The sequence below is a fragment of the Ranitomeya imitator genome, chromosome 6, assembly GCF_032444005.1.
Source record: "Ranitomeya imitator isolate aRanImi1 chromosome 6, aRanImi1.pri, whole genome shotgun sequence".
NCBI classification, from domain to species: Eukaryota; Metazoa; Chordata; class Amphibia; order Anura; family Dendrobatidae; genus Ranitomeya; species Ranitomeya imitator.
In genome coordinates this window covers 459,445,973-459,471,470 of record NC_091287.1, presented here as the reverse complement: position 1 = coordinate 459,471,470, position 25,498 = coordinate 459,445,973, and the positions used below count along the sequence as shown (strand labels likewise).

At 44.4% G+C, this 25,498-nt stretch overlaps 2 protein-coding genes across 2 annotated transcripts in view; one reads left to right on the top strand and one right to left on the bottom strand.

The window, feature by feature from the left end:
• The window catches only part of JPH1 (junctophilin 1), a 176,020-nt gene extending 171,922 nt beyond the window's left edge, over positions 1-4,098 (top strand). The window contains exons 5-6 of the mRNA XM_069731495.1: positions 3,591-3,687; positions 3,974-4,098. Coding sequence (XP_069587596.1) covers positions 3,591-3,671 — 81 coding nt within the window. The 3' untranslated portion in view covers positions 3,672-3,687; positions 3,974-4,098. The remainder of the gene's footprint in view (positions 1-3,590; positions 3,688-3,973) is intronic.
• GDAP1 (ganglioside induced differentiation associated protein 1) overlaps positions 1-25,498 on the bottom strand; it is a 440,350-nt gene that overhangs the window by 384,854 nt on the left and 29,998 nt on the right. The window lies entirely within an intron of this gene.

The window sequence follows — 25,498 nt, the reverse complement described above, 5'->3', positions numbered from 1 at the left end:
TTTCCCCATGATAGATGTTCACTAGGGCGCTAAAATACCTTGTCTCGACCCTGCTTTTCCCCATGGTAGATGTTCACTAGGGCGCTAAAATACCTTGTCCCTGCCCTGCTTTTCCCCATGATAGATGTTCACTAGGGCGCTAAAATACCTTGTCCCGGCCCTGCTTATCCCCATTTTAGATGTTCACTAGAGCGCTAAAATACCTTGTCCCGGCCCTGCTTTTCCCCATGGTAAATGTTTGCTTTCTTCTCTTTGACAGCTCTGTAAGCAAATGCTAATCTATAGAGAAGCGCGCTCTCAGCTATGATGATGTATTTAACAGCCCATGTAATTAGACTGTGAAAACACTATTTAAAACACCACTTTCCTTTTTGAGCTCGGATTGACTGTCTGGTGTTGGCAAGGTCCTGTCATCCATTTCAAGACATTTCGCCTGATCCCAAATAAGGAGCGTATAGGGTTTCTCAGGAAGAAGATCTGTCATGGAGAATAGAAGGCTAAATATTAGCACATCTCTTAGATGCCCTAATAATACAAGCTCACAATCTGAACAGCGGGAACAGAATACAGTATGATTTGACTTCCAAAAACTCTTCTTTCAAGGCTGTCGAACTTGTAACAAGAACATGTTTGATGTCCACAAACAGTTAATTTACAGGCAGAGTAATAGTTTCTACTGTAATAAGACCATGAGTTATAGTGTTGAAAGGAAAGTGTTTTTAGAAGAAAAGAAAGCTATTGTATATATTTCTATAGAAATCTGAAATAATTTTCCTTCTCAGCACTGAACCAGATATTAGGCTCATACTTCATGTAGAAATCTATTTCCATCAGTTTCATTATCACAGACATGAGTACTATGACAAGTAAAGATAACCGCCCTACATGCAGTACATAACACAGGATCGTCAGAGTTCATCCCTCCCTTCTCTGCACAGCGACCTCTGCACAGATCACAGAGCATGCCTGGATGACTCTCCTAGTCAGTGAGTCAGATGCTGACTGTTGTTGTCTATGCTCTATGTGGCTGCCATAAAGCATTTCTCTCAATGCTGTTAACAGGCTGCCCCTAGGATGATGAAGCATGTGGGATCATCTGCTGGGATACTGCTGCTGTTTGCTTCACCTTGCAATCATTATTGCAGCACATTATAGTCTATGGACCAGACCTCTTCAATCATTCATTCAGATCTGCCATTGTATGTTTATGGCAGATTCTACTGACTATTAACCATATTATTAATATTATTATTAATAACCATAAACTGCTTGTGAAATGTGGCATGAATGGAGGTACATGTGTCTGAGTGATGTAGCTTTAAAAATCATTATTATCCTTCTTTTTACACCTTACGAGGAATCTGCTCATACAGTGGCGGGGGCATAGCATTGCCAGTTGATGGCTCGGTGAGGACCACCAGCCCCATCCCTCAGAGATGAAAGTTGCTGCCTCCCAGGCTCTGAAACTAAAAGACCATTACAGAAAGTAATGTGACTTCACAGTAAGGAGCAGAGGGTTGAATATCCGCATGTGGGGCCACTGACATCACATCTTATAGACTACACGTGGCTGAGGCCGCAACATGATTGACTGGTCCTCTGTGTGTGGCTGGCAGATAGCGTAGAGGCAGAAAATGGCACAGTACGGTTTGTAGCCCCCATAACGGGTTAGCGATGGAGGTATAAATAGTAGCAGAACAAAAGTAGCAGCCTGCGGAGCTGTGATTACTCCTTCACCGTTGGCAAGCTGCTTGTTATTCACGTCTTAAAGGAGATTACTGAGGATCTAATAAGACGCCTTTCTATGCCGCATTACACGACATTTCTCATTTTCCACTTTCTGTTGTTGATGGAGCCAGGGACCGCAGGTAATTGATTAAAGCGTGTATACCGAACCTGACGCCCTACCCAGCAAGAGAAGCCAGCCTCATGTCAGCTCCGAACCAATGCTGTAAGGTCTTGGTATTTTATCCGCTAGGTTACATGACTATCGGAGACATGATGGGTGAACCGCGGAAAATTCGGCTGACTTTAAATAAATTTCACAAATGGGGAGAATTAAGGGACATTAAAAGTAATGTGCAGATACTGTCAGGGTCTATTCACATTGTTTTTTTGCAGTGTACAGTTTTTACAACAAATGCCTGATGTGTAATAAGCAGGTACTGGTATGCAGTAACACAGGCAAAACAAAGGGAATGCAACCGTTATAACAAGTGGTTAAGTAGACAGTCCTTTGTTAACAGTTTCACTTATGGTGGCTTCACAGCTCGTCACTTGCTGGAGGTCCCAAGGATGGTAGAACGCCAGAGGTGGTCGACGTGGCATCTTCAGGTGTTCCCGCCCTATACACGATCCTGCTTCTGGCAGCAGCGGATAGTCTCTGGTTTTGCCCCCTGAGCCCCTAGTCTATATAACTGCTGAACAAAAGGATAAAGCCTTCCACAAAGTTCAGCTCGGCATGTGTCTCTCTGGGCAGCCGCTGGCACCTGGATGGCTGCTCTGCACAGCTAAGTCTAAGTTCACATTTGCGTTGTGCGCCGCAGCGTCGTCGCCGCAACGCACAACGCAAACAAAAACGCAGCAAAACGCATGCATGGCCCATGCGGCGCCAATGTTAAAAGATAGGGCCGCACGACGCATGCATTTTTGAAAAGGTCGGCGCCGCCCGAAAAATGCAACATGTTGCGTTTGACGCGCCCAGGCAGGTGCGCCCTAACGCCGCATGCGGCGTAAAACGCAACAAAACGCAACACAACGCATGCACATGCGGCCCCAATGTTAAAGATAGGGCCGCACGACGCATGCGTTTTGTTGCGGCGGCGACGCTGCGGCGCAAACCGCAAATGTGAATGTACCCTTAGCTCGGCTTGTGCTCCTCTGTCAGCCGTCACCTGAACGTCCATGCTGAAATGCTCTGCTTGGCGCTTTATCCAGCGCGCCTGCCAGTATCAGTCTCTCACGCAGCCGCCCCGTCTCTGTACGCTGCGGCCTAACGTACCCCTCACCGCGGCTGCGATACACACCGGCTCAGCGTTCTGGTGGGAAGACCTTTCCTGTTCCCGCACATCATCTTTTTGCTCCCTGGCCACACTCCCTTCACCTAGGTTACCGGCTTGCTCCAGCTGCATTTGCATTCCCTCCAGCAACAGGAGGTGCGGTGCAGCAGTTCCGGACTACCAAATGGCTGGAGCTTCAGAACCAGGCATGGCCACTACCAAATGTCTGGAGCTGCAGTACCAGGCACGGCCACTATCAGTTTGGTTCTGTAGATCGTAAACAATGAAGGGGATGCAGTACTCATTGGAGCACCACAGCCCCTACAGTGAAACTGCTGAGAGATCCTCACTAGACGAGTGAAAATGTAAAATGCCGTTTGCAGCTTAATATCGGGCCAGTGTTCTTTTTTTTTTTTTATTATCAGATAGATTTTTATTATCCGCAAAGAATAAACAATCAGAATAATTCTCATGGCAATGTTTCTGGGCCAGTGTTCTTACTTTATACTAATGTTGTGCTTTTGTAATTTTGGCTTTTATATGATTGACATGGACAGTGTTTCAATAAATAATGATCCATTTTTTTTGCAGGGGCCCAATTCGGTAATGATTGCCCTGGTTATGCTTCTAAACGTGGGTTTGGCAATTCTTTTCGTTCATTTTCTCACCTGATTGGATGCTGATACAGGTAATAACTTTCCGCTTCATCATGTCCTTTCCCAGATGGGTGCAGTGAATGCATGCTGAGCCTATTTATGTCTTTTCATAGTCCATTATGACTTTAGTAGCTCAGTCAGTTCACAACTCCGATCACTGTACAGGAGATTGGTGTGGAATGCAGAATTATAATTGCAGCTCTGGAGAAAAATTTTGGCACATTTTCTATAAATTATTTGTGTACACGTAAAAAATGATAAAAAGGCTAAATTCTTTAACCTGAAGTTCACTTGTGTTGTTTTTTTTATTTCTTGTAGTGACGTCTGGACAGCGAGAGATGTTGGCACGCAGTTCCTGTTACTAGTGTCATATGCTGGCACCTGTTCTGTCATGGTACGGGAAAGAGAAGGCTTGAACTTTTGGAAGCAAGATCAATTACTTTAAAAAAAAATATAGAAAAAATGTATGTATGTGGCTGTTGGGTGGTCATTTATCAGTCTTGAATTCCACAGAAAGGTAGGCCAGTCACCATGTCAGAAAGCAAAACACAACCTGCTGTAACAGCCTAGTCGATGAAGGTGGCCACCACCAGGCCGGCACTTTCCATTGATGGAAGCGAACAGCTGCCTTACTATTTTGCCACCTGACGTTTATAGTGAGGAGATAGGGAAAATGACTGCCAGAGGAATGTGCGCAGAGGATTCAGTTGCTGTGGATGCGGTTCCAAAGTTTTCTCCTATCTCAGAAGAAATAGTTTGCAGCATCACTCACCAGTCTTATTCCATTACCTGCTGCTCTTAACATCTCCTGCGGCCATGAAAGATAGTATTTCATTTGCTTGTGCATAGAGGCTAATCTCCATGATCCTGTATACCTTACGGATAGCCATAATTACTTGCCCCAGTAACGGGGGAAGCAGGGACGAAAGCCTCTTTAATAGATAATTAAAATCTGCAAATTTACATATGTTGCCATTTTTCACAGTTTGTTTTTTAATTTTTCAAAATTTTTGCAAATTTTAACAAATGTTTCAAAATGCTTCTTTGTCTTTGCATAGTGAAGACGCGCTACCGTGCGAAGAGAAGCGGTGTTCATTACACCCAGAACTCGGGGTTTTCTCATACAGTTTTTTATGGGTATTGGATGAGGATACAACAGATCTGCCTCCGCTGTGCACTGGCAACGCTTCACAGTGTGTCCGCTTTAATTTATTGAATTTTTTTTACTATTTTTCTTTTTTTGCGTGTGTTAGTTTTCCGAACGTACGTCAGGGTACCCTGCACTGTCTATATATGTATGGATATGTACATAACTAAGGGCTGGACAGATCCCCGGAGCCACAGACTCTTAACACTTAAGTGTTTCTCTCAATGTATAATTCAGGTTGATGAATTTGCTTCCATGCTTGTAGTCTAAGAGAAACCAGGCTGGCTCCTACTTTGTACTCTTATTTGTACAAGCCTGCGGTATCTTTTATAAATATATATATATATATATATATATATATATATATATACTTCTCTATGAATGCATACCTACACACCGTGAATTCATTATTTATTTGAAGGCACAAAGATTGGTTCTCGTGGTCGTCTCTTCAGGTCTATTCTGATGTGTTTACTTTAAGATGAATCTTATTGAAGTTCAAAGTTTTAGTTTATGAAACTATTATATTTTTTTTTTAAGAAGAGGGATTATATAACAAATATAAGAATATACAGTCCGAACACAACATTAGACAATGTACAGAAAGCTGTAGAAATTCGCACACAAATATATATATATTTAAATAAAAATTTCAAGTTAGTGAAAACAATTTTAAACTGTATTTTTTTAGTTTAAGGTTAGATGAATGCTATTTTTGTCAGATTCCTATTGCACAAAGATTTGTCCTTGGATATTATAATACATTTACATGACGTTCTGCCTGGCAATATAATACATACTAAAGCAAGAATATTACATTATTTTACATATAAATTAAAGTTTGTATTGCTGGCGAACACAATTGCTGGTGCTAGAAGTAGTGATTGTAAATGAAATTTGATTTCAATGTTCCTCTCTTTCAAATATAAAATGGGTGGCTACACCGCTCACTCCCACGCCGGAGAAGAGTTGTGCCGATGACGTTACGACCCTGATAAGCGATTGGCAGGTGTTGTGCACAGTTCTAAAGAAGGACACAATCACGATCCCTGCGCACATCCTGGCTGGTATACGGGGTCATAACCTGATTGGCACAAGTCATCTCCGATGTGGAAGTAAGCGGTGCTGGACAACCCTCTTAGCTTTCTGTGTCCTGTGTCACTGGCAGATTCTCCAGTTCCGCTGCGTGCAGCTTAGTGCATATACCCTGTAGGGTGTATGATGAATTTGAGGCATAATATGATCTCTTAATGCCTTTAGGGGAAATTATGTAACATGTAATCCCTTAAAACATTAATTTTATTATATATATACTAAAAATACCAGTTCCCGGTGAAACACAAAAATAAATATGAAAAAACAGGATCCAATTGCCCCAGAAACATATAAACATCCCACACCCTCGAGGTTCTTACCCATGGTCTGGTGTGTAAGGTGCCATGACGCAAAGCCCCCAACACGTGTTTCGCGTTGGCTTCCTCAGGGGGCTATGATATGTGGAGCAAGACAGTAGATGAGGCAACATGGTAATGCCCAGTGAGTATCATGCACAGGCATGAAAATCACAGAGTGCCGAACATGTGCCACCACAACGATGTACTATCTAGTGTGCACTCGCGTCTCTCCTTACCCAACGTCTGGCAGGATTGCAATGTTGTAAGATGTATACAGACTGCAGCCGTGGAGGATCTGCTGGTGATAGCTAAGCAATGGACCAGAAGGTGGTGGAGCGTATGGCCTGTTCTCTGCTGTAAGATCTGCCTACTTGTACGTTTACCTGCAGTGGGAGTCACCCGCTAACATTATTGATAGTGCGCCCTCTGTCTCTGTCTTAAATGGATTTCTAAATCCAGGCTTCACTACAGAGCACATATGATATTTTTTATATGTCAGAGCATGATTTATAGACTATGGTGTGGGCTTTTTTTTATTTAATTTATGAAGGTTTTCTTATTTTTTTTTTTGTAAGCCAGGGAAATATTTTCACATTCAACTATTATTCAGAAAAGAGCTTGGATCTAAGATAGAGGTTATCTTCATAAAGAGTGTTTCCTAATTTTTGATCTTTGGGTTTATCTGTAACAAACTGAAGTAGTCTGCATGGCTTATTGCAAAGCTGAGTATTCCTGCTGTTTTCTGCCCTTTGATGTGTCATATATAAGCATGGTGTGAAGGAATCGGAAGGAGGCAGTGTTAAAGGGGTAATGAAAAGTTACAGAATTGTATCAGGTTTTTTAAAGGGGAATTTCCACCATGTTTCCAAAGGAGCCAGAGGATAAAGATGGTTGTAAAAGCAAAAAAGGAACCAGATTCTGCAGCCAAGGAACGGCCTTAGTGGTAAGATGACTGTATGACCAGGACTAATTGAGATTGGGACCTCAGCACCACAAAAGAAAAGAAAATGAGACTGTGGGTTTTGCTGCAGTGTAAATTTAATTTGATCTTGCAAGGAGTCAAAAACAGATGTCGTCCAGAAGCGTTTTTTGTCAAGGATATCTTGCAGATGCAGGTAGGCAGATATCTAGTACAGCAATAACTTAAATCACAGATGTCCTTGACAAAGACCGTCCTTGTCAAAACGTTGGACAAGATCTGTTTTTGACTCCTTGCCGTTCAAAATAAATTTACACTGCAGCAAGACCCACAGTCTCATTTAATTTTCTTTTGTGGGGCTGAGGTTCCAACCTCAGTGAGTCTAGACCACAAGTCCCTTCCTCAGGAACACAATTGTTTCAAAAGGACAGTGCAGCTGGTCTTTCTCCTTCTAATCTGTATGAACAGGACCTCATAGTCCATGGGTACTGCAACGAGGGTTTCGAGAGGTAAGAAATGCTTCTTTTATTTTCATTTACAACCGTGTCTTCCATCCGGCTACTTCGGAAACAAGGGTAGGAAAACCTCTTTAAGATCCCTGCCTGCTGTCATTCATTAAGAGCCATTCATTTTTATCACGTTAATGACAGCATTGAAGTATTCTATTAAATCACAGCAAACGGGTATCGAAACCCGTGAGAAATCAATACAGAAAATCAATTGGAAATCTTTTCAATTTCCAAATAATAAGCTGTGTCCCCTGAAGATAGCATACCTCTTTCATCTCCAGATAGGATGCCTATATTTTTTATATATATCTTCTCACCTCTTTTGTGTGATTGCCTGTATTAAGAAAACACTGTATATTTATTAACACATTGTTCTCTAGTTTTAGCTACAGAGTAACGAAGAAGACACTAAATTGTTATTTAAAGTTTTGTATGTGTAAATATATTTGACAACTTGGTTGCCTCCTGTATAGCTCAGACGCCTCCTGTATGGCTCAGACGCCTCCTGTATAGCTCAGACGCCTCCTGTATAGCTCAGACGCCTCCTGTATAGCTCAGACGCCTCCTGTATAGCTCAGACGCCTCCTGTATGGCTCAGACGCCTCCTGTATAGCTCAGACGCCTCCTGTATGGCTCAGATGCCTCCTGTATAGCTCAGACGCCTCCTGTATGGCTCAGACGCCTCCTGTATGGCTCAGACGCCTCCTGTATAGCTCAGACGCCTCCTGTATAGCTCAGACGCCTCCTGTATAGCTCAGACGCCTCCTGTATAGCTCAGACGCCTCCTGTATGGCTCAGACGCCTCCTGTATGGCTCAGACGCCTCCTGTATAGCTCAGACGCCTCCTGTATAGCTCAGACGCCTCCTGTATAGCTCAGACGCCTCCTGTATAGCTCAGATGCCTCTTTGACGGGGATTCTACATTTCTTACTGAAACCTTGTTTGTTATATAAATGTTGCCCCCTTATTTTTCCTTGAAGATAATATTGGGTAATAAACCACTAAGAAGCATGTTGGCTACATTTCTATGTACGATTTATAGGCTTTTATAAAAAAAAACAAAGCTGAAATAGAAAATGTTGGTATTTTTCTAAAGATGTGCACAGCTGTATTTTACATAAGATGCTATTTATAATTGGTTGTTATACTGTACACTACGTTTTGGACAGCGAGCGGTCTGCCAATGTACTTTCCAATGGAATGTCGTTTCCTTAAACGTTTCTTGCCGTGGAAAAAAAAAAATGTTTATTTACAAGTTCCCTTATTTATAATCCTGAACCTAAAATGTTTAACTTATGGTTTTCAGAACTTCACTCAATCCAATAAAAATGTTCTTTATCAGGTTCCGTCTATTGTTTTGTCTCCCTGCTTGCGTCTTAATGCAAGGTGCAGAACGTCAGGATCGTAACAGTGGGTAAATCACGAAACATTCTAAAAAATTAGTTTTCTGTTCACATCAATTTTATTTTTTTAGAATATCAGATTTCAAAATCTTTCTTATAAACCACTACCTGAAAAACCAATTAAAAAAAAAAAAACAGACAATGAACATAAGCAGTTCTATGTAAACAAGTCTAGAATAATTTCAGGTTTCTTAAAAAGGTTCATGTGATATGGGGAGGAAAGACATAGCGGTGGGCACAACTGTAAAATTTGTATGGTGTGCAGGCCGAGCATATAAAATCAACCAATGAAAAGCCAAAAGTATATGTGAAAGGAAGACTGCACATCCCAAAAATTAAACTTTATTATGGAAAAAAACAAAACAAATATAACACAGAGATAAAAAAAAACAAAGGTGTGTATGAAAACATATCTCAGCCCAAGATGATGAACAAGAATAAACCACTTCCTCAAACAAAATAATGGGTACAGATATAAAGCTGGGACATAGAAAAATTAAAAAAAAAAAACCCCAATAATACCCCCACTGCCAGACTGCAGTGGCATACGTCAGTGCACAATCAGTAGTAGTAAAAAGATAGTTTCAAAAAGTAAAGTGCATAGTGTGCATCAGCTACTATAGCTCATCCTACAAACATCATGTCCGCTTACCTGTCATAGGTCGGACCTGCGGTCACCCTCCTCACCACCCCTGACGTGCGTTTTGCGTACCTGCTTTATCGAAGGGTATAGAAATACAAGCAGCTGCACGCTCCGGTCCGAGTGCCGGCGGCAGTGCCGGCTATTGATGGAAGAGACTCGCGCACGTTTCTCATATCACACTCGCAAGTGTGACCCCGGCCTTAGGCCATGTACACTTGTTCAGTATGTGATCAGTATTTTACATCAGTATTAGTAAGCCAAAACCAGGGGTGGAGCAATCAGAGGAAAAGTATATTAGAAACACATCACCACTTCTGTATTTATCACCCACTCCTGGTTTTGGCTTACAAATACAAATGTGAAAAACTGACCAAAATACTGCCATGTGAACATAGACTTGATGTAGTATATGCACACCGAGGTTTTTTAAGATGGTCAAAAATGACGAGCTTTCCAGAGGACACTGATTGAGGAAATTCCCCTTCTTTGGGAAGTTTTTGGAATTTTTCATTTCGCTAAAGGGGTTATCCACTATTAGGACAACCTCTTCTTAAACAAAAGTGGTCGCCCCATTAGTGGAAAACACTTTTAAGAGGTTTTGAAGAGTTTTTGAAGCTTTTTTTTTTTGGAGTCCTCCAATTAGACATTGTCATTTGGAGTGGTTTTTATGTAGAGCTGTTTCAAAGAAATAACATGCACTTTCTTTTCTACATCCAGGCGTTTTTTCACAGGCTGAAGAAGGAAAACAAATCTCAAAACAAACAGCAAAGAAGTGGTTTTACAATACAAATGAATAGGAAGAGTCTTTCAAACTTTTTTGAACCGGACTGACTCCAAAAAACATACCTTGACCAAAAGAAGCCCCTGTGCTACTTCCACTATTGCATCGTATTATCAATATTCTTTGTCCAGGATCAAGCATTGTGGTCTAGAACGTGTTTTTGGTTTCAAAATAAATGTTAGAGGTGCAAACAACAAAACGAGAAGTTCATTTGGGTGCACACACAGTGATTCCTATGTTGTAGTCATTGCTTCAAGGTCAGTGACCCAAAAATATGAGTGATGCTGAATATAGGAAGGCATTCTAGCCCAATCATTGCTAATCAATAGTGACCAGAGGGCAGCAAAAGGAACAAGCAAATGACAACCAATGGAAATGCCCCCTGTAATATCCCACAATAGCTACAGTCGTCATTTGTTTTCCAATCAATGGTTATAATGCACAAATAGGAGAGCGAGCCTACTTAAAAAAAAAAAAAGTGTGTGCCACGTGCATTTTACTCCCAAGCAAAGTCAACAAGGACAAGGCCTATTCTTTCACTTGAAAGGCATTTTCCTGTGGATCCCAATGTTACTTTCCAGCAGCCACTGTAACACGTGCTATGGCTGAATGAGTTGGTGCCATCTCTGAATATTAAAGGTTAAAAGATATAAGAGCCTGTATTATCTATGTCCAGCTCTGAGACGGTGGGATGTACAACATATCTAGACCCCACGACAGCACGGCTTTGTTCACTGTGTAGTGGCTGTTCTCTGCTACAGCAACTCATTCACCCATGGAAGCTGAGCTGCAGCACCTCAGAGCTGCCTCTACACCGCTAACGCAGCCGTGCTGTTCCAGCCTATACACTGTTTACAACCAACTACCACTAGAACTACAAATGGCTGCTCATTTGGTTTGATGAGTATTAGACCACCACTAATTTGCTAATTACCTATTCCAAGGCTGGAAAGCCCCATTTAAGAATGCTTTTCTACAGTACTTCTAATGGAAACAGAACAGCAAAGCTGTCTATTCACTTAGAGAGACTGGCCAGTTTTCCTTAATTTTTTCAAGTGTTTATCATATATAAGAATTACGGGTTCTCCTCCTGCTCTTCTAACTGTCGCTTTCTTCACAAGGAAGAGCATGTGACCAAACCTTTCCATCAGCCTAGAAAAGCAGCTTTCTTATGTGTAGTCTTTCCAATCGGAAGAGTCTGCTAGACAGGTCTGGTCACATGGCCTGCAAAGACACTTTAGGAGACAATATTATTCAATAAGATCACTTCGAACCGCATGGCATACCAACGTGACAATTGCCACCGTTGAGGACATTTTTATTTACTTAAATGTATGTATTTAGACCTAAAAGAACTTGTGTTTTATTAATTTATTTTGCACTATTTTTCTCACAGGCTTTTTTTTTTTTAATGCACTTTCATCTTTGATGTGATCTGTGGTCATAAAGTAGCTGAGAGGAGCTCAGAAAAAGACAAGGCAAAAGAGTTACTGTACAATTTTTCTGTCAACAGTTATGGCTCGTGCACATGACCATTTAAAGGGCCACTGTCACCCCCCTCCAGCCGTTATAAACTAAAAGATCCGCCTTGTGCAGCAGTAATGCTGCAGTCTAACAAGGTGGCTCTTTTAGTTTTTGTTTCTGTTATTCCCACAATAAATGTATTTATAATTTTGCTGAAATACCTATCTTTGTCCATGGAGGCGGGACTGAAGCCTCCTCTTAGAAGCGCCCAACTGCCGTCAGTCATCTCTTGTGTAGATTTTTGCCGCCCCCTCAGCGCTGTTATTGTGTGAATTCCGGCGCCTGCGCTCTGCTCTTCTGCCTTGCGCAGGCGCATAGAGCATTATCCGTCCGAGCGCTGGTGCCGGGTTCCTTTCTGCGCCTGTGCGGTCAGTGCGGCCAGCCTGTTAATGAATCCCCGCCCCGCACTGTGTTATACAGTATGCACAGTGTGGGGTTGGGATTCCTGGGCATGCGCACTGCGCTTGTCAGACGCTCCACAGGTCCCCCGCCTTCCAGCGTTGTTCTGTGCGGCTGTTCCAAACGCCGGCAAGGATACCTGTATATTCCGGCAACGCTGAAAGGCGGGGAACCTGGGGAGCGTCTGAGAAGCGCAGTGCGCATGCCCAGGAATCCCAGCCCTGCACTGTGCATAATGCATAACACAGTGCGAGGCGGGGATTCAGTAACAGGGTGGCCGCACTGCCCGCACAGGTGCAGAACGGAACCCGGCACCAGCGCTAGGACGGCAAATGCTCTATGCGCCTGCGCAAGGCAGAAGAGCAGAGCGCAGGCGCCAGAATTCACACAATAACAGCGCTGAGGGGGCGGCGAAAATCTACACAAGAGATGACTGACGGCAGTTGGGCGCTTCTAAGAGGAGGCTTCAGTCCCGCCTCCATGGACAAAGATAGGTATTTCAGCAGAATTATAAATACATTTATTGTGGGAATAACAGAAACAAAAACTAAAAGAGCCACCTTGTTAGAATGCAGCTTACTGCTGCACAAGGTGGCTCTTTTAGTTTATAACGGCTGGAGGGGGGTGACAGTGGCCCTTTAAATCAAATGAGCGCCATCTGTAGTATTTGTCCCCATGTTATTCTATGTGACTGTGCACATGTCCGATTTTTGCCTTGAACCGAGTTGGTCGGAGGAAAATATCGCAGTATGCACGATTTCCTTCCGAGAATCGGATGGCACGTGTCCTTTCTTGTCTATAGGCTCATGGAAAACATCGAACCGCACTAGGATGGCATCCGATTTTCATGGACAAATTGAATGACTGAATGAAGTAGATGGGGAAACTCTTTTTTTTAATTCCCCACATCTGAGACAATCAGATCACATTGTAATCAAACTCTGATCAGAGTGTGACTAGCATAATCGGACCGATTTCCTTGGATGTGGAGAAAACGGTGACCCGAGCCTTACAGTGGGATAACAGGTGGATTCTCAGTAACCTTGTTCTGCAACCGCAATAGACATTGCAACACAGAGGCTACAGAAGTAAATGGTGCCACATTTTGTATGACACCCAATTGCATAAATGATTACATACTTTTAAGTAAGAGAGAAAAATTGTCTCCAATGGTGGACAACCGATCTATCAGCAGATTTTATACAAGCTACAGGGTGGGCCATGTATATGGATACACCTAAATAAAATGGGAATGGTTGGTGATATCAACTTCCTGTTTATGGCACATTAGTATATGGGAGGGGAAAAACTTTTCAAGATGGGTGGTGACCACGGCGGCCATTTTGAAGTCTGCTATTTTGGATCCAACTTAATTTTTTCCAATGGGAAGAGGGTCATGTGACACATCAAACTTATTGGGAATTTCACAAGAAAAACAATGGTGTGCTTGGTTTTAACGTAACTTTATTTCATGAGCCAGAGGGGGCACACCAAGCCTTTCCTATGCGTGCCAGAGGGCACACAAAGCCCTTCCTATGCGGGCCAGAGGGCACAGAAAACCCTTCCTATGCGGGCCAGAGGGGGCACACAAAGCCCTTCCTATGCGTGCCAGAGGGGGCACAGAAAACCCTTCCTATGCAGGCCAGAGGGGGCACACAGAGCCCTTCCTATGCGTGCCAGAGGGGGCACAGAAAACCCTTCCTATGCAGGCCAGAGGGGGCACACAGAGCCCTTCCTATGGGCATGCGTGCTATTGATGTTCCGCATCAGTTGACCGGCTGGAGAAGAGTCCCGTGATGCCAGCCCTTCAGCTTGATCTGCATCCTCGGACACACATCTAGCTGAAGTGTATTGCAGCACACAAACTTGTTGGGTCTGTGCCCCGCAATACACGCTGCTGGCCATTTAGAGGCCAGCAGCTGATATCCGCGTACACACAACTGGGTGCATGGCAGTGACGTCTCTTGCCCCCGTCACTAGGACACTGAAGTCAACTGCCAGCTTTAGAACACAATGCGGTGTCCTGGGGGAGAGGAAGGAAAGAGGGCGAGTAACAGTGTTTACTGTGTTTTTTTCTTTCTGTGTGTTGGAACAGCGGCACAGGCAGGATGGGGGACTGATACACTGATGGGGTGTGCATTTTAACAGGTGTGTAGACTTTTTATATCCACTTTACAGTTTAATTTAATGGTGGAACAGGGAGTCAATAGTGGAAGAAATAGGAAGCGGAGCCTCTGACCAGGACTGTGGCCACAATCTAGGCTGTGACGAAGTAGGGCAAAACAGTGGGCTTCACTGGCCCTGGAGTAGACTCCAGTAGAAGGCTACTGTGTGTATGAAAATGCTTTACACTGTGAAGGAAACGTCCATGAGACTTTGTACCCGCTATCGCTTGTACATGAACCTACCAAGTTACCATTCAGTAAAGACTGTGTTATAGAACAGGAGTCTCCTTTATTGAACTGTGGGACATTTAGTCCAGACCAGCCAACACCGGCTTTCATGGCCACAAGGCCTTCAGAGCACCAACACCCAGCCAGGACCCACTCTTTCATGTAGCACCCGGGGCATTACCGGAGAAGACGAGTGCCTCGTTCGAGGTTACAGCCCCCGCTTTGTTACGCATAATTTGTGCACATTATGATTACAGAATTTCATTTTCCGGGCTCTTGTCATTACTACAACACCTAAGCACAGGGTAGAAGTATTCTTAGGGTATGTGTCCACGTGCAGTAAACGCTGCGTGTTTGACGCTGCATAGAGCCGCAGCGTCTAACACGCAGCGTCCAGATGTTACAACATAGTGGAGGGGATTTAATGAAATCCCGTCTCCACTATGCGTGGTAACACGCACGCGGCGGCCCTGCGACTCCGGACATGCTGCGCGTCTTTTCAGATCGCAGCATGTCCGTATATCTTGCGGCGACGCTCCGTCGCCGCGAGATATAGCACTGGGCCCTATGGTGGGGAGCGATGATGCCGGATGTGTGCTGTGAACACATCCGGCATCATCGCGTCCCAGAAAGGGGGCGGGGCTTACCGCAGAGCGGCTAAGCCGCTCCGACGATACCGCCGGCTATCCTGAACGTGGACACGCAGCCTAAGTGTCAGGACATACTTACAGCTCACTTGCTAAAAAATGCTGGCTGATGGATTGCAGAGCGTAGAGGTATCATCACAGAGTAAGCATCGGCTGCCAGGATTACTGCCAGGAATCTCGCTGGAGCCTAGAGCTGGATAGAAGGAACACTTGTATCTCCATAGTGAAGTGAATACAACCCAGGCTTGTTTTTAGCACCGTCTGTTCAAGGAATTGTGTGCTGAAATGACAAGTAAAGATTTTTATCACATTCAGCTGTCACTAAGGCTTGCGTTACTTTTCAGAACAACTGAGGGGGCACTTCGTTAAAATCTCAATTTTTCACGGTAATCTTCTGAGGAGTAGGTTTTTTTTTAACACTTTCTTTTCAATCAATTTGTCAGGAAAGAGTTCTATGACAGGGTCTGGAGGAATCCAAAAGATGAATATGGGTAATATAATACATAAAGTCGACATGGTTGCAGAAAATGTGATATACGGAAAGCTCAATGGGCAGCACAGTGGCTCAGTGGTCAGAACTGTTGCTTTGGAGCGCTGAGGTCCTGGGTTTAAGTCCCACCAAGGACATCTGCAAGGAGTTTGTATGTTCTCCCCGTGTTTGTGTGGGTTTCCTCCGGGTTCTCCACTTTCCTCCCACACTCCAAAGACATACAGTTAAGGATTCTAGATTGTGAGCCCCAATGGGGACAGTGATGATGGCTGTGTGGAGTATGATGACGCTTGATAAGAGAGTAAAACTAAAATAGTGACCAATTTCTCTTTGTGACGGAGCCAAATTTTAAAAATGTGACCAGTGTCACTTTATGTGGTAATAACTCTGGAACACTTTGACAAATTCCAATGATTTTGAGACTTTTTTCGTGACACATTATACTTTATGATAATGGTAAATTTAGGTTGATATGTTTTGTGTTTATTTATAAAAAAAAAAATCAGATATTTGACAAAAATGTAAAAAAATTAGCAATTTTCAAACTTTGATTATCCCTTTAATTCAGATAGTCATACCATAGCAAAACATTAATAAATAACATTTCCCTTATGTCTGCTTTACATCTGCACCATTTGTAAAATGTTATTTTATTTTGTTAATAAAGCATTTTAGGAGGTTTACAAATTTAGAGGTAATTTTTTTTTTTCAAGGAAATTTACAAAATAATTTTTTTTAGGTGCCTATCCAGGGTTGAAGTGACTTTAGGGGTCCTCTATATTGGAAAAAAAAACAAAACTGATACCATTTTAAAAACAACACCTCCTGGCATACTGAAAACTGCTGTCAGGTAGTTTATTAACCCTTCAGGTGCTTTTCACAAATGCCAGAATAATGACAAGTGGCATGATAGGAATGAAAAAGTTGATTTTTACCATCTAAATGTTGCTGACTTTTTAGCAGGTCAGTGTATTTGCTCGTGAATTGCCGTGACAAACAACATGACCACACAATCATGACCTCAGGGTGCCGATGGGAATAAAGAGGGAGCTCCCACATGCTGTTAACCATTTATATGATGTAGTCACTATTAACAGCAGCATCTAAGGGGTTAAACAGATATGGACGGCATCAACACTGATTGTGGCAGATGCAGCAAGTTGTCAGCTATCGTGTACAGCCGACAGCTGCTGGATTGTGTCCTGTATGGGGAGACTATTCTCTAATATCTCAGGTGAGTTAAAAGACGCATTGGCGGTCATTAAGGGGTTAAAACTACAACCTTTTTTTAAATAAGTCGAGTTAATTCTCATACAGACATCAATGGTTTTCTCATGTGTAAAAACTGGGGACGATTTTTATCCGTGTGGATCAGATTTTCAGTATTTCTGCAGTGCTTTACTCATGTAAAAAGAAAAACAAGCTGCAAAACTTTTCTTGACTAATGTTACAAAGGGAAAGCAGACTGCACATGAATGGCAATGTGTGCTGTCCGTGATACTTCATACACCCATAGGCCCCGATTCATCATTTCCTTTGCATCTGTTTTTTGCCTAGTTTTGTATGTTTTCCGCCTTTTAGTGTTTGCGTCCAATTCATTTTTCTACTTGAGCATTTTTTGTCTATTTTATGTGCTCACCTGTTTTTTTTTTTTGTTTTCCATTTTGTGAGCAGAGTTTAGCGATTCCAGATGTTCTTACCAGATTGTCACAAAATTTTGTGAAACTCCACTCCCGTCCATTCCTCAGAGTATTTTTGAGTATGATAGAATTTTGACATAATTTTTGCCATTTTTGGGATTAAAAGTAGCCAAAGAGTTCAAGTCAGGAAGAAAGCACATTTTTAGATTTCGCCCCAAATTCTTGAATGGTGTGGGCCATTTTGATTAATTTGGCACCAAAAACATCATCTAACACATTACTAAAACGGAAAGAATTCAAAGTTTGGGCTATCAGAATTTTGATTGACAGCTCAGTCGTCGTATCTAATGCAAGGGCATGTCGGACTATCATTATTTTGATTGACAGCTCAGTCGTCGTATCTAGTGCAGGAATGTGTTGGGCTATCAATATTTTGATTGACAGCTCAGTCATATCTAGTGCAGGGGCATTTTTGGTATATCAATATTTTGATTAGGTAGATCTTCAGTTTCCTTTTGAAGGTATCCATGGTAGGCGAGAGTCTGATATGTTGTGCTAGACAGTTCCAGACTAGGGGGGGATGAGCGGGAGAAATCTTGTATATGATTGTGGGAAGAGGAGATAAGAGGGGGGTAGAGAAGGAGATCTTGTGAAGATCGGAAGTTGCATGCAGGTAAGCACCAGGAGACGAGGTCACAGATGTATGGAGGAGACAGGTTGTGGATGGCTTTGTATGCCATGGTTAGGGTTTTGAACTGGAGTCTCTGGGTAATGTGGAGTCAGTGAAGGAACTGACAGAGGGTAGAGGCCGGGGAATACTGTAGAGGGAGGATAAGAGGATTAGTCAGGCAGCATAGTTTAGAATAGATTGGATGGTGTGAGCCTTTTAGAAGGGAGGCCACAAAGTAGGAGGTTGCAGTAGTCAAGGTGGAAGATGAGTGCATGGACTAGGGGATTCTTGCAGATTCTTGGTTGAGGGTGGAGGGATCCAGGAAATATTTTTGAGTTAAACTCGACAGGAAGTGGAAAGGGCATGGATATATGGTTTAAAGGAGAGGTCAGAGTCAAAGATTACCCCAAGGCAGCAAGCATGCGGGACTGTGGAGCGTGAAAAGCCATTTACTTAAATGGATAGGTCCATTGTGGGGGTCGAGTGAAATGGGGGAAAGATGATGAATTCTGTTTTGTCTATGTTAAGTTTTAGAAATCTAGTGGAGAATAAGGATGAAAAAGTGGACAGACATTGTGGGATTCTAGTTTGTAGGAGGTGATATTGAGTCCAGAGAGGTAAATCTGTGTGTCATCAGCATAGAGGTGATTCTGAAAGCCACGAGATTCTATGAGCTGTCCCAGGACAAAGGTGTAAATATAGAAGAGCAGGGGCCAAAGGACTGAACCTTGCGGGACTCTAACAGATAGGGGGTGAGGTAAAGAGGCGGTGTGTGTGTGAGTTGGAGACACTGAATGTCCAGTCCAGTATGATGAGACCCAAGATAGGGCCAATTCTGTGATGCCAAGAGATTAAAAGGTCTGTAGTAATAGGGAATGGTTCACTAGGTCAAAGGCAGAGGACAGGTCCAGGAAGAGGAGGACAGAGTAGTGTCACTTGGGTTGGGTGGTTATTAGGACATTGGTGACTTTAGTCAGGGCAGTTTCAGTGGAGTGATGTGGTCGGAAGCCAGATTGTAAGCGGTCGAAGAGGCAGCACGAAGAGAGGTGGGAGGACAGTTTGAAATGGACATGTTCTTTCAGTAGTTTTGAGGCATAGGGAAGAAGTGATATGGGGCGAGATCTATATACAATGCATGGGTCAAGAGAGGGCTTTTTGAGGATGGGTGTGATTGAGGCATGTTTGAAGCATGAGGAGACAACACCAGTTCATAGGTTGAAGAGATGGGTTAGGGTTGGGATGAAGACTGTGGTGAGTTTTGGGATGAAGTGGGATGGGATTGGGTCAACTGCACAGGTGGTGAGATTGAGATGTGATCTTGAGAGTGAAGTGGAAAGTTGATCTTCTGTAATGGTGGAGAAGTTGGTTTTGGAGGAGGAGGGCTGAGTAGTTAGTAAGAGGGGTTGTAGGTGGCGTAGGCCAAAGCTTTCTCTGATGTTATTAATCCTCTGCTTGAAGAATGAGCCAAAATCTTCAGCTGAGATGAGTGGAGAAGGAGGAGGGTCTGGTGGATGGAGGAGAGAATCGAAAGTGTTGAATAGCTGTTTAGGGTTGTGAGACGGGGAGGATTTGAGAGATGAGGAGTAGGTTTGTTTTGTTGCAGCGAATGTGGCCTTTAAAGTATTGAGGGACTATTTGAATGTGATGAAGTGCTCTTTGGAGTGGATTTTTTCCATCTCCGCTCAGCAACCCTGGAAGCCCATATCAGTTTTTTGATCAGGCTGGTGTGCCAGGGTTGTCATTTGATTTTGCGAGCTTTGGTATGCGTGAGAGGGGCGAAGAAATCGAATAACTACAGCTATTGTGGTGTTACACAAAAGCGTCGGCAGCGTCCACATTGTGTAAGGAACTTATGTAGAGGGAGAAGGGATTCAGAGAGTGAGTGTGGATTGAGGTGTTTAAGATGTCTGCGAGGATGTGCAAGTTTGTGGAGTGGGGATTGTGGACCTGGAGAGTAGAGGGAATAGAATGTAAGTAAGTTGTCAGAAAAAGGGAGCCGTGAGTTAGAGAGGTTAGATAGGGAGCAGAGGCAGGTAAAGATGAGGTCCAGTGTGTGGCCATCTTTGTGAGTGGCTGCAGAAGACCATTGAGCAAGGCCGAAGGAGGAAGTGAGAGATAGAAGTTTAGTAACAGCTGAGAAGGAAGTGTCAATGGGAATGTTGAAGTCACTCACGATGATTGTGGGGATGTCAGCGGAGAGGAAATGAAGTAGCTAGGTGGTGAAGTGGTCGAAGAGAGTGTTGGCTGGCCCTGGTGGACAATAAATGACAGCCAGTTGGAGGTTGGAGGGGGAGTAGATGCACACAGAGTGCACCTCAAAGGAAGGGAGGGTGGCAGTGGAATTTGGGTGAAGGAACAGTTATCTGACAGGAGAAAAACAACTCCTCCACCATGCTTAGTGCTTGGGCAGGGAGTGTGGGAAAGGTGCAATCCACCATATGAAAGTGCAACAGGAGAGGCTGTGTGAGAGGGGGTGAGCTAAGTTTCTGTGATGACTAGGAAGGAAAGTTTGTTAGTAAAAAAAAGATCATGTAAATGAGAACTTCCGGTCACCGCCAACACTGAGAACAGCTGAACAGCGGTGGTGACGAGTGTCGCATCCCCCGCCGATCAGATATTGATGACCTATCCCAAGTATAGGTCATCCATGTTAAAGTAGACGTTATCCTCTTTAACAGCTGTGGTGCAACAGTGACCGTTAAATGTTTAACCCCTTAGCGACCGCCGATACGCCTTTTAATGGCGGCCGCTAAGGGTGCTTAAACCACAGCGCCGTTAATTAACGGCGCTGTGGAAAAAGTGAATAGCGCCCCCCAGAGTTGGATTTTCTCCGGGGTCTCGGCTACCGAGGGTAGCCGAGACCCCAGAGAACATGATTCGGGGGGGGGGTTTACCGACCCGCATTTGCGATCGCCGATAATTAACCGTTTACCGGTGATCGCAAAAAAAAACAAAACGCGATCTCTTTTTAATTTCTCCGTCCTCCGATGTGATCGCACATCAGAGGACAGAGAAAGGGGGTCCCAGATAGCCCCCCGATACTCACCTATCTCCCCCGGTGCTCCTCGTGGCTCCCGGTGGGCGCCGCCATCCTCAAAATGGCGGGCGCATGCGCAGTGCGCCGGCCGGCACCGGGAGACTCTTTGGGGTTTCGGCTGCCGGGGGTAGCCGAGACCCCAAAGAACATGATCGGGGTCGGTTTTACCGACCCCTGTTTTGCGATCGCCGGTAATTAACTGTTTACCGGCGAACGCAAAAAAATTAAAAAAATCAAAGTATAGTTCTCTGTCCTCTGATGTGATCGCACATCAAAGGACAGAGAAATAGGGGGATTCGGGGACCCTATTATACTTACCGGTGTCCCTAGATCCTCCTGGCTGCCGGGGAAAAGAAAATGGCGGGCGCATGCGCAGTGCGCCCGCCATCTATCACCATCTACCGGCAGACAGGAGAAGAGCAGTTGGGGCTGGGGTTAGGGCTAGGGTTAGGTCTAGGGTTAGGGCTAGGGTTAGAGCTAGGGTTAGGGTTAGGGTTGGGGCTAAATTTAGGGTTAGGGTTGGGGCTAAATTCAGGGTTCGGGTTCTTTAACACTTACGTCGGTACGGGGCCGTCGAAATGCGTCGGACCGACATACCGACGCACGTTGTGAAAATTGTGCACAACGTGGGAAGCAGATGTAGTTTTTCAACGCATCCGCTGCCCAATCTATGTCCTAGGGAGGAGGGGGCGGAGTTACAGCCACGCATGCGCGGTCAGAAATGGCGGACTGTTGTGAATTCTGTTGTCGAACTCCCTCCTGTGGTCGTGAATGGTACTTCGGCGAGTTCTGTCTATGGGCTCCCTCTGGTGGCTGTGAGTGAAGCTGCTGCTTCTGAGGTTCCTTACACAGGTGACGTGGTTTATCCTTTGGTTGACTGCTCTAACTCCTCTCAGATCGTTACTCCATGCCAGCTGTCAATGTTTTTGCATTGGTTCAGTTCGCTCCTGGATCTCTCTGGTGACCTGCCTTCTCCTGCAGAAGCTAAGTTCCTGATAGTCATTATTTGTTCATTGTTTTCTTGTCCAGCTGGTTTTCATGATTTAGTTTTGCTAGCTGGAAGCTCTGGGATGCAGAGTGGCCCGTCCGCACCGTGAGTCGGTGCGGAGGTTTTTTTTTGCACACTCTGCGTGGTCTTTTGTAGGTTTTTGTGGTGATCGCAAAGTTACCTTTCCTATCCTCTGTCTATTTAGTAAGTCTGTCCTCCCTTTGCTGAAACCTGTTTCATTTCTGCGTTTGTAACTTTCATCTTTACTCACAGTCAATATATGTGGGGGGCTTCCTTTACCTTTGGGGAATTTCTCTGAGGCAAGGTAGGCTTTATTTTCTATCTCTAGGGCTAGATAGTTCTTAGGCTGTGACGAGGCGCCTAGGTCTGGTCAGGAGCGCTCCACGGCTATTTCTAGTGTGTGTGATAGGATAAGGCTTGCGGTCAGCAGAGCTCCCACATCCCAGAGCTCGTCCTGTATGAGGTTTAACTATCAGGTCATTCCGGGTGCTCCTAACCACCAGGTCATAACAGTACAGCTGGCCCAAAGTATTAATGCATCTCAATAGAGGGATAAGAGAAGTTCTGAGACCATTTTTTTTTCTTTGCACTGTGTTTTGTCTTTCTTTTCCCCTAGACCTTTGGGTGGTTCAGGACACAGGTGTAGATATGGACATTCAAGGTCTGTCCTCTTGTATGGATCATCTCTCTGCAAGGGTACAAAACAATTTTCAGAAAGGGTCTTTCTGCAGCCCTTAAGGATGCCATGGTGGGATTTCCCACGCCTGCTGGTCTGAATGAGTCTATGTCTTTGGCCATTTATATCGATCGGCGCATGCGTGAGCGCAAAGCTGTGCACCATCTCGCGGTATTCTCTGAGCATAGGCCTGTGTTATGTTTGCTAATGACAGGTGTTATGAAGGCAATCCAGAAACACAGTGTGCTTAGCGATCAGAGCGCACACAGTGATCTGACAAATACCCAAAAATACAAGAACGAGCTCTGAGACGTGGAAACTCTGTAGACTGCACACCTGATCCTATCCTAAACACAACTAAAAGCGGCTGTGGATTGCGCCTAACAACTACCTAGGCAACTCGGCACAGCCTAAGAAACTAGCTAGCCTGAAGATAGAAAAATAGGCCTGACTTGCCCCAGAGAAATTCCCCAAAGGAAAAGGCAGCCCCCCACATATAATGACTGTGAGTAAGATGAAAAGACAAAACGTAGGGATGAAATAGATTCAGCAAAGTTGTGCCCGATATTCTAGGACAGAGCGAGGACAGTAAAGCGAACTTTGCAGTCTACAAAAAACCCTAAAGCAAAACCACGCAAAGGGGGCAAAAAAAACCCACCGTGCCGAACTAACGGCACGGCGGTACACCCTTTGCGTCTCAGAGCTTCCAGCAAAACAAAAGACAAGCTGGACAGAAAAAAAGCAACAAAAAAGCAAAAAGCACTTAGCTATACAGAGCAGCAGGTCACAGGAACAATCAGGAGAAGCTCAGATCCAACACTGAAACATTGACAAGGAGCAAGGATAGCAGCATCAGGCGGAGTTAAGTAATGAAGCAGTTAACGAGCTCACCAGAACACCTGAGGGAGGAAGCTCAGAAGCTGCAGTACCACTTGTGACCACAGGAGTGAATTCAGCCACAGAATTCACAACAGTACCCCCCCCCCCTTGAGGAGGGGTCACCGAACCCTCACCAGAGCCCCCAGGCCGACCAGGATGAGCCGCATGAAAGGCACGAACAAGATCGGAAGCATGAACATCAGAGGCAAAAACCCAGGAATTATCTTCCTGAGCATAACCCTTCCATTTAACCAGATACTGGAGTTTCCGTCTAGAAACACGAGAATCCAAAATCTTCTCCACAATATACTCCAATTCCCCCTCCACCAAAAGCGGGGCAGGAGGCTCAACAGATGGAACCATAGGTGCCACGTATCTCCGCAACAACGACCTATGGAATACATTATGTATGGAAAAGGAGTCTGGGAGGGTCAAACGAAAAGACACAGGATTGAGAACCTCAGAAATCCTATACGGACCAATAAAACGAGGTTTAAATTTAGGAGAGGAAACCTTCATAGGAATATGACGAGAAGATAACCAAACCAGATCCCCAACACGAAGTCGGGGACCCACACGGCGTCTGCGATTAGCGAAAAGTTGAGCTTTCTCCTGGGACAAGATCAAATTGTCCACTACCTGAGTCCAGATCTGCTGCAACCTATCCACCACAGAATCCACACCAGGACAGTCCGAAGACTCAACCTGTCCTGAAGAAAAACGAGGATGGAACCCAGAATTGCAAAAAAATGGAGAAACCAAGGTAGCCGAGCTGGCCCGATTATTAAGGGCGAACTCAGCCAACGGCAAAAAGGACACCCAATCATCCTGGTCTGCAGAAACAAAACATCTCAGATATGTTTCCAAGGTCTGATTGGTTCGTTCGGTCTGGCCATTAGTCTGAGGATGGAAAGCCGAGGAAAAGGATAGGTCAATGCCCATCCTACCACAAAAGGCTCGCCAAAACCTTGAAACAAACTGGGAACCTCTGTCAGAAACAATATTCTCAGGAATGCCATGCAACCGAACCACATGCTGAAAGAACAAAGGTACCAAATCAGAGGAGGAAGGCAATTTAGCCAAGGGCACCAGATGGACCATTTTAGAAAAGCGATCACAGACCACCCAAATGACTGACATCTTTTGAGAAACGGGAAGGTCAGAAATGAAATCCATCGAAATATGTGTCCAAGGCCTCTTTGGGACCGGCAAGGGCAAAAGCAACCCACTGGCACGAGAACAGCAGGGCTTAGCCCTAGCACAAATCCCACAGGACTGCACAAAAGTACGTACATCCCGTGACAGAGATGGCCACCAGAAGGATCTAGCCACTAACTCTCTGGTACCAAAGATTCCAGGATGACCAGCCAACACCGAACAATGAAGTTCAGAGATAAGTTTATTAGTCCACCTATCAGGGACGAACAGTTTCTCTGCTGGACAACGATCAGGTTTATTCGCCTGAAATTTTTGCAGCACCCGCCGCAAATCAGGGGAGATGGCAGACACAATGACTCCTTCCTTGAGGATACCCGCTGGCTCAGATAAACCCGGAGAGTCGGGCACAAAACTCCTAGACAGAGCATCCGCCTTCACTTTTTTAGAGCCCGGAAGGTATGAAATCACAAAGTCGAAGCGGGCAAAAAATAACGACCAACGGGCCTGTCTAGGATTCAAGCGCTT